The sequence below is a fragment of the Anomaloglossus baeobatrachus genome, chromosome 1 (assembly GCF_048569485.1).
Source record: "Anomaloglossus baeobatrachus isolate aAnoBae1 chromosome 1, aAnoBae1.hap1, whole genome shotgun sequence".
Lineage (NCBI taxonomy): Eukaryota > Metazoa > Chordata > Amphibia > Anura > Aromobatidae > Anomaloglossus > Anomaloglossus baeobatrachus.
Genome location: NC_134353.1, coordinates 356,197,472 through 356,213,694, shown reverse-complemented (window position 1 = coordinate 356,213,694; position 16,223 = coordinate 356,197,472). Strand labels below are relative to the sequence as shown.

General features: G+C 39.9%; 1 protein-coding gene across 1 annotated transcript in view; it reads right to left on the bottom strand.

The window, feature by feature from the left end:
* Positions 1-16,223, bottom strand: part of IL12RB1 (interleukin 12 receptor subunit beta 1) — a 159,687-nt gene that overhangs the window by 9,472 nt on the left and 133,992 nt on the right. Inside the window, exons 11-13 of the mRNA XM_075352434.1 lie at positions 12,659-12,814; positions 11,183-11,326; positions 7,510-7,597 (exon numbers count right to left, since the gene is read on the bottom strand). Coding sequence (XP_075208549.1) covers positions 7,510-7,597; positions 11,183-11,326; positions 12,659-12,814 — 388 coding nt within the window. The remainder of the gene's footprint in view (positions 1-7,509; positions 7,598-11,182; positions 11,327-12,658; positions 12,815-16,223) is intronic.

The window sequence follows — 16,223 nt, the reverse complement described above, 5'->3', positions numbered from 1 at the left end:
CTCTCTCCTTCACCTCCAACACTACACTGGCCTACTCCTGACACTCCTGACCTCCCCTTACCAACTCCCCAAGTGGGCGACCCTATTTCACTCAGGCCGTCCACTGGTGTGTCTGGTGGGTGTGGTGCAGAGTGTTCCTAGGATTTTGATTAGCTGGTTTTGGCAACACCATAAGTTGGGGACCCGTAACCAAGGAGGAGGTGGATATTGCACAGAAGGGCAGATTTTACAATACCCTGTGACGACCTGATAGGACAGGGCGTCACATATTTATATGCGCATATAGCTCTTTCAAAACCAAGTCCAGCAGCACTTCTACATGGCCAATCTGTTCCTACTTTACTGAGAAATCAGTGTTTGAATTTATATGCAAATTAGGCTGTAGGACAATGTTAAAGATGAAGCCCCTGTCACTCCACTTTTATTCCTTGCCCAACACCAACTCCTCCTGCTTGACTCCAACCTTTATGCTTTGTGACTTCAGGAAAAGAAGCTGTCAGTCAAACAGAAGGCGGTGCAGGGTATGGAAGAGACTTGGAGTGACAGAGGCATCAGGTCTCTTTTACTTGCCATGTAAAGTTATTGCAGAATTTGTTTTTGAAATAGCTACATACTTTCATTGTTTTTAGGTTGAATGTAGTTTACATAAGTTCATTGAGTACAACTTACTCACTAACATGTTGCTCAAGGGGAAGGCAAAAACACCATGAGACAAATGCTAATAATATGGTCACTAAAGTTAAGGTTCCTGTCCAGCCATACACCCATTTATTCAGTGAGAGTGTACTCAATTTTTTGACATTTAATACATAATTATACAATTATACATTTTCTTTCCTTTGACCAAGTGCAAGACTTTACATTTATTCACATTAAACTTTAAGTGTGTTTTTCAGCCAAAGCCTATAGCTTACATAAATCTGTCTGTGTAATAATAAAATATTTTATTCTATGTTGATTATCTTGCTGAGTTTATTATTATCTGTACGTGACAGCTGAGACCCGACTCTCACAGCCAGGACTAGTAACTGCACCCCTCCAGGCTATTTAACCCTTTAAATGCTGTGATCGATATAAATCACACCATTTAGGAGGCTGGAAGAGGAAGGGTGCTCTCTCCGTCCAAACGACGCCTTTAAGACATCATCGCATGGGTCTGATCGTTGCCATAGCAACCCCAGGTTACGGCAAACCTGTTAAACTATACTAGGAGCATGGTCTAAAGTGCTACTGTCAGTGCAGCACTGACAGGTGTAATACATTGCATTGCTGGTGTAAGGCAATACATTATTTCGGTGATCAGAGTAATGACAGTTAGGGTTACTTTGCACACTACGACATAGCAGCTGCGATGTCGGTGGGGTCAAATCGAAAGTGACGCACATCCGGCGTCGCTGTCGATATTGGAGTGTATAAATCGTTTTTGATACGATTAACGCTCAAAATCCATAGACTAGCCCAGGCAGATTAACTAACCGGTCTGATAGTGCAGAGAGGATGGGTTCTGGCGTGATTACCCTACCCTACCCTACCTATGGGTAGGGTAATCACGCCAGAACCCATCCTCTCTGCACTATCAGACTGGTTAGGTAATCTGCCTGGGCTAGTCTATGGATTTTTATAATGCACTATTTGGGGCATTTGGCCCTCTGTAGGCTTGCCTACATATTTCTGCCAGAGTAGCAGTACTTTATGGGATCTCACATTTTGCTTGTTATTTTGGCCTTTTCAGTATGTTACCATTGATCTCTTGCTAGGACTGCTATTTTATATATTGCTTTATCGCAGGTATTCTAAGCACTATCTGGCTTAGTGAGGCATTGTATTACCTGGTCTGCCTTAGGTGTGAACAGTGTGCCATTGTGCATTTATTCAGTACGGTTTCCCATATACTGTGTATATACTTCCATTTCCCAGCCATTTTTTTGGTCTATATAAAACTGACTACTATCAGTCTCTATAGTATTATATCTTATTGGAGTATTTGATACACAAATTTGCACTTGTCCCATCTATTCCAATAGTGTTTAGTTCACACAGGACTAAGCCCTTGACCTAACCATATATGTATTGTATTGTACTATAGCAGGCCAGTACTAATTTGTTAGTCTAGCCAATGTGATTATATCCTTGCTATAGCTGTAACTGCATTAGTATATGTATTCTATCGGTCCCTTAGGCATTGACCTATCTATGTCTCTTCTGAGGAGCTACATGTGAACATTGCTATTCTGTACTTATTTTGCATCTTTTTTCCAGATACTATGTATAGCTATAGGCCTTAATTAATTAACATTTGTTTGTTTTTTGCCTACCGGTTTCATTATAGAGAGGTTCCTACAAGCATTTTACATGCTAGTATTTCCTATTTCCTCATAGAGGGTTCTGACTTTGAACTGTATGCCTGATTGGCCTTTTTAATTGTTTTTAATCTACATTTCTTGTGTGTCCCACACTGCCAGTGTGTTCAGTAGTGTGGTTTCTGTGCTTTCAAATAAAGATTATGTATCTATTTAATACATGTGTTTGGTGATCCCTTTTATGGTATACTCTTTTTCTTGATGGTCTAGTGTGCTTTGGTATACCGGGAGATCCCATAGGGTGGTGCCCTTCCCCCATAGGTTGTCTCATGATTGTGCGATTTCACAATCGATCGTACCCGCCCCCGTTGTTTTTGCGTCACGGGCAAATCGCTGCTCGTGGCGCACAAACTCGTTTAACCCCCGTCACACGTACTTACCTTCTGGACAACCTCGCTGTGGGCGAAGAACGTCCACTTCCTGAAGTGGGAGGGACGTTCGGCGTCACAGCAACGTGACACATCCCACCCAACTCCTTCCTTCCTCATAGCCGGCGGGTGCCGCGGAACGGAGGTAAGCTGCTGTCCATTGTTCCCGGGGTGTCACACGGAGCGGCGTGTGCTACCCCGGGAACGATGAGCAACCGGCGCCATTTTAATTAAACGAGATTATGAAACCGAGCGACGAGTACACGACTCACGATTTGTGGATTTGTGAGCGATACTGCGTCGCTCGGAGGTGTCACACAGCCCGACGTCGCAAGCGATGCCGGATGTGCGTCACAAAAACCGTGACCCCGACGATCTATCGCACGATAGATCGTCTCGTGTAAAGCACCCTTAAGAGTCTCATAGAGGGACTAAGTAAAAAAAGTAAAAAAAAGATGAAAAAAAATTGTAAAAGTAATGAACAAAAAAACAAATCACAATATAAAGAAAAAAAGGAAATATTTGATACCAATAAATACATATATTTACAGTGTGGAAAATAAGTATTTGATACACTGCTGATTTTGCAAGTTTCCCATGTACAAAGAATGCAGAGGTCGGTAATTTTTATTGTAGGTACACTTCAACTGTGAAGGACAGAATCCCCCTCAAAAGTTCCAGAAAATCACATTGTATGATTTTTAAATAACTAATTTGCATTCTATTGCATAAAATAAGTATTTGATATAATAGAAAAATAGAACTTTTGGCACAGAAACTTTTGTTTGCAATTACAAAGGTTAGATGTTTCCTGTAGTTCTTGACCAAGTTTGCACACACTGCAGCATGGATTTTTGCCCACTTCTCCATATAGATCTTCTCCAGATCTTTCAGGTTTCAGGGCTGTCACTGGGCAACATTGAGTTTCAGCTCCTCCAAAGATTTTCTATTGGGCTTAGGTCTGGAGACTGGCTAGGCAATTCTAGAACCTTGAAATGCTTGTTACGGAGCCACTCCTTTATTGCCCTGGCTGTGTGTTTCAAGTCATTGTCATGCTGGAAGACCCAGCTACGATCCATCTTCAATGTTTTTACTAAAGGAAGGAGGTTGTTGGCTAAAATCTTGCAATACGTGACCCCATCCATCCTCCATTCAATATGGTGCAGTTGTCCTGTCTCTTTTGCAGAAAAGCACAGAGAAAGTATGATGTTTCCACTCCCATGCTTCACGGTTGGGACGGTGTTCTTAAGGTTGTACTCATTCTTCTTCTTGCTCTAAACACGGAGAGTGAAGTTGACAACAAAAAGGTCTATGATGCCTCCTCTGGATCATCCAGATGGTCATTGACAAACTTCAAATGGGCCTGGATATATATTGGCATGAGCAGGGGGACCTTTCTTGCCCTGCAGGATTTTAATCCATGAAAGCGTACTGTGATACTAACTCTAATTTTGAGACTGTGGTCCCAGCTCTAGTCATTGACTAGATACACCCGGGCTGATTCCTGACCTATCTCAGAATAATCCTTATCCCACGAGGCAAGATCTTGCATGGAGACCCAGATTGAGTAAGATTGACAGTCATCTTGTGTTTCTTTAATTTTCTAATGATTGTGCCAACAGTTGTTGCCTTCTCACCAAGCTGCTTCCCTATTGTCCTGTAGCTCATCCCAGCCTTGTGCAGGTCTACAATTTTGTCCCTGGTGTCCTTAAACAGCTCTTTGCTCTTGGCCATGGTTGAGAGGTTGGAGCGTGATTGATTGACTGTGTGGACAGGTGTATTTTATACAGGTAATGAGTTCAAACAGGTACAATTAATACAGGTAATGAGTGCAGAGTAGGTGGGCATCTTAAAGAAAAAATAACAGGCCTGTGAGAGCCAGAATTCTTGCTGGTTGGTAGGTGATCAAATCCTTATTTCAGGCAATAAAATGCTAATTAATTATTTAAAAAAAAAAAATTTTTTTAGGGAGATTATTTCTGTCACATCTGAAGTGTACCTGCGATACAAATTACAGACCTCTCCATTTTTTGTAGGTGGAAAACTTGCAAAATCATCAGTGTATAATACTTGTTTTCCTCACTGTATGTAAAAAACAAAAATAAACAAAGAAAAGCATATTTGATATGGCCACATCCGAAACAACCCAACCTATAAAACAGTCACACTATTTAACCCCTTCTGTGAAGACAATAAACACAATAAAAAAAAACCCTGGCATAAAGTTATGGTTTTTATAAAACTGACAAAAAGTGAAATAAAATACGATCAAAAAGATAAAATGTAAATAAAAAATGGTGTAGCTGAAAATGTCTTCTTTCCACAATAAATATGCTGCCAAAGAGCTCCATCAGCAGAAAAATAAAAAAAGTTATAGCTCTCAGAATATAGAGATGCAAAAACAATTTTTTTTCTATAAAATTGTTTTTATTCTGCAAAACTAGCAAAGCATTGAAAAAAACCCTGTATAAATATGATATCGCTGTAATCGTACTGACCTGAAGAATAAAGCTGTTATCACTTTTACCACACGCAGGATGGCATAACCCCCCCCCCCCAAAAAAAACCCAATTCCTGAATTGCTGGTTTTCGTTCATTCTGCCTACTAAAAATCAGAATAGAAAGTGATCTATGCTCCCTACACCCTTATACAAATTCCTCAGGAGGTGTCCTTTCCAAAATTCGGTCACACATGCGCAGTTTCTGCTGTTTTGGCACCATAGCAGCTCTTAAAGCGACATGGCACCTGCAGTAGTCTATTGCTGCCAAATCTATCCACATATAGCGCTCTTTCCCTTTCGAGCCCTGACATGCACCCAAACATTAGTTTTCCATCACATTTGAGGTATGGGCGTACTCAGGAAAAATTGCACAACAAATTGTATGGTGCATTTTCTCTTGTTACCCTTGTGAAAATGCCAAATTGGGGCAAAAGCAACATTTTTGTGGGAAAAAGTAACATTTTCATTTTTTCATCTCACATTGCTTTAATTGCTGTGAAGCACCTAAAGGGTTAATAAAATTATTGCATTTTTTTTTAGCACTTTGAGGGGGGCAGTTTTTAGAATGGTGTCACTTTTTGGATATTTTCTGTCTTATAGGTCCTTCAAAGTCACGACTTGATTTGGTTTTTATAAATTTTGTTGGAAAAATGAGAAATTGCTGATACAATTTTAACTCTTCTAACTTCCTAACGAAAAAAAAATGTTTCAAAAGTTGAGCTCATGTAAAGTAGACATGTGGCAAATTTTATTTGTTTGTTGTTTTGTGTGACATAACTCTGGTTTAAGGGCATACAAATTCAAAGTTTGAAAATTGCGAAACAATTTCAAACTTTTCACCAAATTTCAGATATTTTCACAATGAAACACAAAAAATATCATCCTATATTTACCATTACTATAAAGTACATTACGTCACAAAAAAAATAATCTCAGAATCACTGGATCTGTTTGAGCATCCCAGAGTTATTAAATCAGAAAGTGACTAGTCATGAAGGTGAATACAGGCTGGCAAGTGAAGGATATATATATAATATATATATATATATATTATATATATATATATATATATATATATATATATAAAAAGGAGATGATCTAAAATAGATATTAAAAAAGATGATGATACTGAATCCCATAGTACACCCCTGTTTATTGTGGCCCAATACGACCGTATTTCATTAATAACCTCCTTATGTTTCCTTTAACTGAGCCAGTTGTGAATCCAGTTAAAAATATTTTTTCCTATTTTCTCCCTTTTTACTTATAAATGAGGTAAAATCCTGCTGACAGATTACCTTTCCGGCTACCGATCACAAGACAAACAAGCAAAATGCTCATTTGTTGGGTGAAATGCTTTTAGGCCATGTGCCCACGGGAGATCGTACCTGCGGACATTTCTGCAGGCATTTCTACAGGTTCATGCAGCAACTCCCTGGAATCCGTAGCTATCCATTGCTGCGATATTTTTGCTGAATTGTTGCGGAATTCCTGCGGAAACAGTGCGGAATTCCTGGGGAAGTCCCGGCCTCTATCTCCATAGTGGAAAGGCAGGAATTCCACAGACAATTCCGCATGAATAATGGACATGCAGTTACGTGCGGCTGCAGGACATCCGCAGCATTTTCCGTAGCCGCAAATACCACAGCATTGATACAGCACTCCCCAAATCCCATAGGATAACATGGTAAGTGTCTGTACTTGCGTAAGCCCGCAAATTTATCTGGAAAATCTAGAAAATCCGCGGGTTTTCAACAGTAAATTACGCCGTAACTTTCTCCCGTGGGTACATGGCCTAAGATTGCTTAAAAATCATAGTTCTCGGCAGCATATCATACCGTGTGAACAGGACATGAATTGCCGAGAACAATGACAGTCTATGCACACAGAACTATTTTTACTGATTGCTTTGTACCTATTGGAAGCATGTTTATCTTGTCTATACACGCTATAAAACAACTGCCAACTGGCCAACAAGTAGCCGCTCAGCGGTTCTCTAAAGTTGCAGTTGGGTTTGTTGAAGGCATGTGGGTGTGTTGATGGTCCATGGGTTACAAGGTGCAAGATACTTGTCTCTCCTCGGGCACTGGCATCCCACACTACGCCACTGGGGTGCTGAACAAGAATTTGAATCAACAAGTAACAGTAAAAACACAGAATCCTTTTTCCACAAAACCCAATAATTTAACAACAACATGAAAGGTTCCATTTATAAAAGCAATACATCATAAGATATGGTAAAAAGTGTTATTTCTTCTGCTATTGTAGAGAAATATTTACCATGAAAATATGGTGCATAAAGGAACAAACAGTAAGGCAGCAATGATCCACACAGTTTTTTCCAAAATCTTCTTATTTGTATTCTCAACTGCAAATAAATAATGATACACTTTATATGTGAGAACCTTTGTTAAAACAATTAGGTAAACAAATGTTGGCAAAGTAATTATTTATATTATACTTATACCATCAACCCAGCCATAAATGGGATGGTATCTCCAAATCAACTGGCATTGTCAAGTGCATTAAAAAATCTGTAAGGCTGTATCAAGTTCTTAAAGGGAACCTGTCACCAGGTTTTCCCTTTTGAGCCGCGGCCACCACCAGTAAGATCCTATATACAACATTCTAGAATACTGTGTATAAGAGCCCATGCTGCTCTGTAGAAACTAAAAAAGACCTTTTATTATACTCACCTGCGGGGTGGTCGGGTCCAATGGGCATCTCTGGTCTCGGTCCGGTGCCTACTCTATCCTGTGCAGCTGCCATCCTCCTTCCCAGTTCCATGTGGATGATGCGTCCTAGGTCATCCACACATAAGCCTCTGTTGCGCTCCTGCAGCTGTGAAGAAAGGTCAAAGACCGCCCACACATGCGCTCTACAATACTTTGATCTGCCCTCAGCGAGGCAGATCAAAGTATGCATAAGCAGCAGTGCAATGGCAGCCTCTGTGTGGATGACGTAAGATACGTCATCCACATGGAGCTGGGAAGGAGGATGACGACAAACCAAGATCAGTGACGCCAATTGGACCCGACCGCCCTACAGGTAAGTATAATAAAAAGTGTATACAGAGTGGTCTTGGCTCTAATATACTATATTCTAGAATGCTGTATATACGGGCTCGCTGGTGCTGGCCGCATGTTATAAGGGAAAATCGTGGTGACAGGTTCTCTTTAAATGGTTATATCTGAGAAAGGCTTACAAAAACAAACTTTGCATTTTACATCGTATTAAAAATCATCTTAGGCTATGTGTACACAGAATCTTTTTTCAGAGCAGAAACTGATCAGAACCTCCAAGTTTTGAGATTTGGACTAGGATATGGAGAGTTTCTTTTCAGTTTCCACTCTGTCTCTTCCCCCCAAATTCCTCAAAAGAGCCTTGGTTCTTAAGAATGGAGCCATTTTTAATTCAATTGTGTACAGCTGCCTCTGTTAACAAAATTGGAAATCACTCAGCTTGGGCCAGTGGCCTGACCATGCCCCCAGCCCAAACTCAAAGTTTCCTGGAATGCACCGCTCTCTGTCATGTTAAAAGTGATAAGAAAAAATAATAATATTTTTTTTATTTGTTTCTCCTCCCTGTTGTGGACATTTAGTTATTAAAGTAGTTGCCACCCAAACATTTTTTTTTTAAGTCCAACTGGGCATTACCAAAGAGATTTCTCTTGGGGTGCATACTTTTTCCTTTTTTTAAGGGCGTAGTCACGCAACGATATGTTTAATCCAAGGATCGAATCACAATGATCAGACTGGCCGGCAGCTCTCCTGATCTGAGAGTGACACCTGCACAGAAATACACTGTCACGCTTGGGTCAGGAGAACCGCCAACCAGTCCGAGCATTGTGATGCGATCCTCGGATAAGTGATACAGCCGTGTGACTGAGCCCTAATTTTGTTTAATCATAAGCAGTCAGCAACACACTTGGGAGAGAAGAGCACAGCCCCACAATAGCATTGACAAACACTCACTGCTGAGTGATGACGTTTTGGAGCAGAGCAAAACTGCATGTGATTACCTAACAGTAGTAATGAGCGAGCTTGCTCACCAAAGCTCGTTACTTGGTCGAGCTTTGAGCATCTGAGTTTCAAAATACATGAGTTACCCATTGACTTACATTATACTCGGTACTCGAGTCGTGCTGGAAAACAGTGATGCTCGATCGAGAAACAAGCAGTGCGAGCATACTCACTCATCTCTACCTAACAGTTTTCAGCTCTCTTCTCTGGCATTCAGCTTTTATATTAATTAATAGATTTTGGAAAAATAATGTCTACAATTGGATGTGTTAAAATATGTTCCTGTGCTGAGTAAATCTTATAAATGTATCACTGTTATGTACTATTATTTGCTGCATGCGACTGTGCAAAGCTGCTCTAGTTCATAGTCGGCACATACCATAGTTCCTAGCAAGAAGAGGAATCTTAAGTCATTTATGATAAGTGAGTATACAGATAAAACAGCAGGGGCTCACAGCTGCTACTCTCTAAAGTAATACCTTTCCCTGTCTGTTTTATCACAGGAGTGAGTATTTCTGCTACATTTCCATTCCTGTGAGCTAATCATAAATCAAATCTGTGACATACAAGCTCAGCGGCCGGTGGACCTTTTATATTACTCACTTGATTTATGATGACATCAAAGGGCTGGAGCACACTATAAATTATTTTGATATATCAGACATATGTTTCTCAGTGGGGGCAGGTCTGGAAACAGTAATTCCAATTTATTTTATGTATTTATTTATTTCATGTATTTTACACACCTGGGCCTCCCATATGGGCATAAGTCCTTTGGGCTGCATTTGAGAATATTATTAAATTTGTTTTATTACTGATTTCTACTGTAACTGGGGCTGATATATTATCCCTAGTTACAGGAGAAAAATCATTTTTTTCTATGCATAGGAGAGCTGACTGGATTTCCAAGGGCCCAGCAGCTTATTTTCTCTCTCTACTCTCAGATGTCACATGATCTATGGGTCTAGAGTAGGAAGAACCATAAAGGCCCAGTCACATACAACGACTTACCAGCGATCCCGAAAACGATGCGATCTGATAGGGATCGCTGGTAAGTCGCTGGGAGGTCGCTGGTGAGATGTCACACAGTCAGACCTTATCAACGATGCAGGAATGATACAGGTCGCAGTAGCGACCTGTATAACGATCTCAGCAGTCACTGTGACCCTGTCACACAGTGTCAAACACAGCGATGTGCCCTGCCCAGCAGCACATCGCCTTTGAAGAAAATGGCCTGGACCATTCGGCAACGACCGGCGACCTCACAGCAGGGGCCTGATCGCTGGTAGATGTCACACATAACGAGATCGCTAACGGGATTGCTACTGCGTCACAGAAACCGTGACTCAGCAGCGATCTCGCTAGCGATCTCGTTATGTGTGACGGTACCTTAAGTGCTTCCTAATCTCTTCCTAATCTGTATACACAGTGATTATTCAGTGCTGTTTATACAGTGACTGAGAAGGTAGACATGATAATAAATGAAGTCTGCCTTGTCTGCAGGGAGTCTAGCCTCTCTACCAGTCGGTTCCCTGACCCCACAGCTGTATAATGACTTGCAATTTCTCTACAATGCAATAATGTTTTAGAATGTCACTGCAGACCAGATGTTTATGGACTATGGATGGTCCTGAAGTAGTTAATATTGTATGCAGCCTGTATTGTGAAATATGGAAGCAGAACCACTTTATAGGCATATGGTGGGTCCCAGAAAATCTATGTAATAAAGAATGAGACAATTTTTATTTATAGCTGGACCAAAGATAATAATTATTTGGATTGGTAAGCCATATTTTTTTTTTTTTTAAATTCACTGTATATTTACAAAATTGCTTTTGACATACCAAGAACTTTTTACATAGTTGTAAAAATAAATCTAAGAAACATATCGCTATATTATATTGTTTCTGATAATTTGTGTTGTTAGTTACCTTTCTGAGGGATGGATATAGGTTTAAAACTGCTCCCAGTTTGCTCTCCAAAAATAGTAATTCCCTTAATCTCAAAGATGTAATTGAGCCCAGGACGCAATTGTTTCGCAAGGTACTGAGTCACGGATGAGTTTTCATATGTCGCTAAAACAATTACATAGAATATTATGAATGTATGTGTTAGTAACTGCTGTCAGCATAGCAATAATAAACAATTTTTTTAATAGATTAATTTTTAATGCGGCAAGAGAGGAGTGATTTGAACTTTGTGGTTATTTTTATTTTTTAAATACTTTTTTTTCTTTCTACTTTTTAGTGTATTTAACCTTTTTACGACATTGGACGTACTGAGTACGTCATGGCTCATCTCGGGGTAATTACCGCCGGCTGCTGCACTGACCAGGCAGTGAGTACCGCACATGTCAGCTGATTTGAACAGCTGACATGGGCGGCTATCAGGGGCAGGTGAATCCTGCAACCTATACATGTTTGATGTTTACGAACTCATGGCAACCAGAGGAGTCAAACCAACACATCAGTTTTATCATATAGTGAACACGGTGAATAAAATACCCCAAAACAATTGTGCAATTGTACTTTTTTTTGCAATTTTTCTGCACTTGGAATTTTTTCACCGTTTTATAGTACATTATATAGTAAAACTCATGGTTTCATTTAAAAGTACAACTCATCCCGCAAAAAAAAAAGCCCTTATATGGCAAGACTGACGAAAAAATAAAAAAGTTACAACTCTCGGAGGAAGGGGAGCAAAAAACAAACCCCCCCCCCCAGAAAAACGCAAAATCACCTGGGGGTGATAATTGTCCCCTTAGGGGACTTGAAGCTGCGATCATCTGATCGCCTGTGCTATATAGAGCATTGCATCAGCACTGCTATGTATAGATGAAATCACGATCTCCTATGCATGCCGGCTACGGGCTGGATCGTGATGACAAGCACAGGGGTCTTCAGCAGGCTAACGGCTGTCATGTGAACTCATAGGTGCCCTGTGATCATGTGATGGGCGGGATCAATGACACGCCTCCTGTCTGCATGTGTTAAATGCCACAGTCAGTGGTTGATCGTGGCATTTAACTGATTAAAAGCTGTGAGTGTGTCTTGGGTGCCCCCATGGCTGTTAGAGGTACTTGTTGGCTGATTAAATCAGCCCTCAAGTGAGGGAAAAAATGCAGGCTCAGTATATAAGCCTGCATCAAAGGCAGGGACACAGACGATGACGTAAAAATAAATCATTGGTCATGAAGGGGTTAAGAATGTGTTTTGTAGTAAACGTGTTGACTATTTCCATTGACAACCAGCTAAACTGTAAATTCAACTCTGCACCATGATACAAATGCTCAATACAACTTATGTAGTGAGGTGTTTTTCCAAAATTACTTACCTTTTTAGGCAGCCTATATTTATATGAATGGTGTTCATAGGTGGACATACACTTCACACATAAATATATATTACCCTTTGAGATGTTAGTTTCAAGATCTTTTGTGATAATAATCCAGTTTTGTAAAATCTCTTGACATTCGTGAAGATCAAATGCATCCCATTTCAGATGAACGGAGTTGAAAGTAATATTGATGACTGTGAGATTTCCTGGTCCTATGCTAGGCAAAGCTGAAATAGAGTTATGCAGATGTCATGTACAATTCCTACTATTTACAAAAACATACACTCTCCAAGTCATAGCTTCATTCAGTTTAGAAGGGGTTTCTCCACTATATATACTGTATATCAGTTCCAGAGGATAGCTGATTAATTATAATTGCTAGAGGCTTCAGCATTGGAACCTCCACAATATAGGAGGTGTTGTAAAATGGCTGTAAAAATGGTTGTAGTAAGGGCTAGAGGGCTGTAAAATGGGGGCAATATGTATACGGAATAAATAAATAAAATTACATGGGGCTCCCGCCTATATTTGATACCTAGCACAGGTAGAGCAGACAACTGTGGGCTATAACCCTAGGCTGTCAGCTTTATCTTGGCTTGTTATCAAAAATATAGGGGATCCCACGCCATTTTTAAAAATTATTGAAATAAATATTTGGTCTCTGCCCTATTTTTGTTAACCAGCCAAGGTAAAGCAGACAGCTGGGGGCTGGTATTATCAAGCTGGGAAGGCCCATGGTTATTTGACCTCTGTCTGCCTAAAAATAGCAGCTTACAGATGCCCCAAAAGTGGCACATCAATTAGATTAGACAAATTCTTGTGCTTTGTCCTGCTCTTTCTGATTGCTCGGGTGCAGTGGCAATTGTGGTATTACTCTTGGGGTTGATGTCAGATGTGAACTGACAGCTGGCATCAAGCCTAGTGGTTACTCATTGATAGACATCAATCAGACACCCCCATTACTAACCTGGTAAGTATAAAATTAAAAAACATACACAGGTAACAAAATAAAACATTTGAATGAACACTCCCACACATGCCCTCGGTCACCAATTCATTGAATTATTAAAAAAAAACAACTTGATGTTTCGATGTAATCCAATTGGGGAATAAACACTCTCCCGCACTCCCTCATTTTACTAATTTATTGAAAAGAAATTCTGGAAGTTACAATGTATTCTAATGGAGTAATATCCCACAATGCCCATCGAAACCTATGGAGCTTGTTCTGAGAACGTTCTCAGAACGAGGCTGTATAGGTCACGCCTGGTCAGCGGTACATACGGCATTTCTCACGAGCGTGAGCGTGAGACCTATGAAGCCTCATTCTGAGAATGTTCGCAGAACGAAACTCCATAGGAATCTATGGGCATCTTGGGATATTACAATTTGATTGCCCCTAGTAAAATAACAATTATACTCACATTCCCGGGGTCACATGAGGTTGTTACATCATGTGAGCTCTGCACCCAGTCAGTACATACTTCCCTCCACCCAGTTTCAGACAAATCAAATAACAAGAAGAAGTGAGGGCCAGCCACAGCTTTGATTTCTTCTTGATGTTTGATTCATATGAAGGCAGGGAGAGTGAATCCAGCGCTGAATTTGCACAGGACTCACGTGAAATAACAATGTCATGTGAGCCCCAAGAGAGCGTGTGACAACAACACTGGAACTACGCCGACACCGGAGGTGAGTATAAGTGTTATTTTACCGGGAGTAAACATGGTGATTGAGAAGGAGTTGTCCGAGTAGTGGACAACCCCTTTAATGTACTAATATTGTTTTATGTACAATGAATAAATGCAAAAATAATTATTGCATTAGGTCTACTTTATTTATATAAAAAGGAATTTATGATGTCTGTTCTTTATGCATGGCCAAATGAGTGGACAAATCTGCATCAAATTTTTACGCATAGGTAAATCAGGCACTTTTGAAAATTTTACACTGGATTTTAGCTGTCTTGGACCTACCATTTCTGATATATTTGAAATAAAAAAAAACCAACAACACAAAAATAGACATTTGTGGCAAAATGACTGGTCCCAAATTTGCTAAATAGGTAAATCAGTCACTGTGAAAGGTTCCCATACCTGGTTTCAGCTCTGTGGAACCTACCATTCTCAAGATATTTTTTTAAAAAAGGATTATAAAAGCAAAGTTTAAGTATTGAATTTATCATCAATTTTTCAAGTAAATATAAAAATATATTTCTAAAGATGCTATTGACATGCATTTCTCACTAGACTTTGGCAACAACCCATCCAATCGACACAGGCAAATAAATAAAACCATAGATTTGGATAAATTTAGGGATGTGTAGTAATGAGAAATGACACAGTGAAAAGTATTGAACACGATTACTGAAATTTATTTAATGCTTGGAACAAAAGCCTTTGTTGATGATGGCAGCTTCAAGATGCCTCCTGTATGGAGAAACAAGTCACATGCTTTGCTCAGGTGTGATTTTTTCCATTCTTCCACACAAGCACTCTTCTAATCCTGAAGGTCCCGTTGGCTCCTTCTATGAACTTCTAACTTTAGTTACTTCCATAAATTATCTATTGGATTCAGCTCAGGTGATTGGCTGGACCATTCTAGTAGCTTTATTTTCTGTCTCTATAACCAATTGAGAGTTTCCTTGGCTAAGTGTTTGTTATTATTATCTTGCTGAAATGTCCACCCTTGATTCATCTTCATCATCCTGGTAGATGGCTAATTTTTTCAAGAACGTATCAATACATTTATCCATTCATCCTTTCTTCAGTTATATGAAGTTTGCCAGTGATGTATACTGAAAAACGTCCCCCACACCATGATGCTTCCACCTCCAAACGTCACTGTTGGTATGGTGTTTTGGTTATGAAACGTAGTGCCTTTTCGCCTCCAAACATGATGTGTATTATGGCATCCAAAGAGATCAATTTTGGTCTCATCTGATCAGACTATATTCTCCCAGTATTTCACAAGTTTGCCTAAATTTTGTGGAGGAAACTTTAAATCTTCTTGTACATGATTTTTGTTCAACAATGGAGTCTTGCATGCTGAGTGTGCTTACAGGCCATGGAGTTTCAGTGTATTACTTATTGTTTTCTTTGAAACAATTTTACCTGCTGATTCCAGGTCTTTCTGTAGCTTTCCACAAGTGGGCCTTGGCTCTTGGATGACTCTTCTGATAATTATTTTTATCTTATTAATCTAATTATTATATCTTGCGTAGAGCATCTTGCAGTGGCTGGTTTATGGTGAAATTATGTTCTTTCCATTTCCAGATTATAACCCAATAGTGCTCACTGGAAAGTTCAATAATTTAGAAATTCATCTGTATCCAATGCCATCAGTATGTTTTGCAACAGTAAGGTTGCGAAGGTCTTGAGACAGCTCACTGGTTTTACCCATCATGAGATGTTTCTTCTGTAGTACCTTGGTAATGAGCCACCTGTTGTGAACACATTTGGACTGGATTCAAGTTTTGGGCTCCCTCTGGTGCACAATGCTGGTAGTGGAGTTGGCTTCCTTGATAGAGGCCAGACAGCTGATGAGGATTGGAAATCAGGTGATTCTGACTGTCCTATATAACTGTGTAGTGTTCTCTTGTTCCTGGCTGGTGCTCAATATTTCCACCTGTGTTGT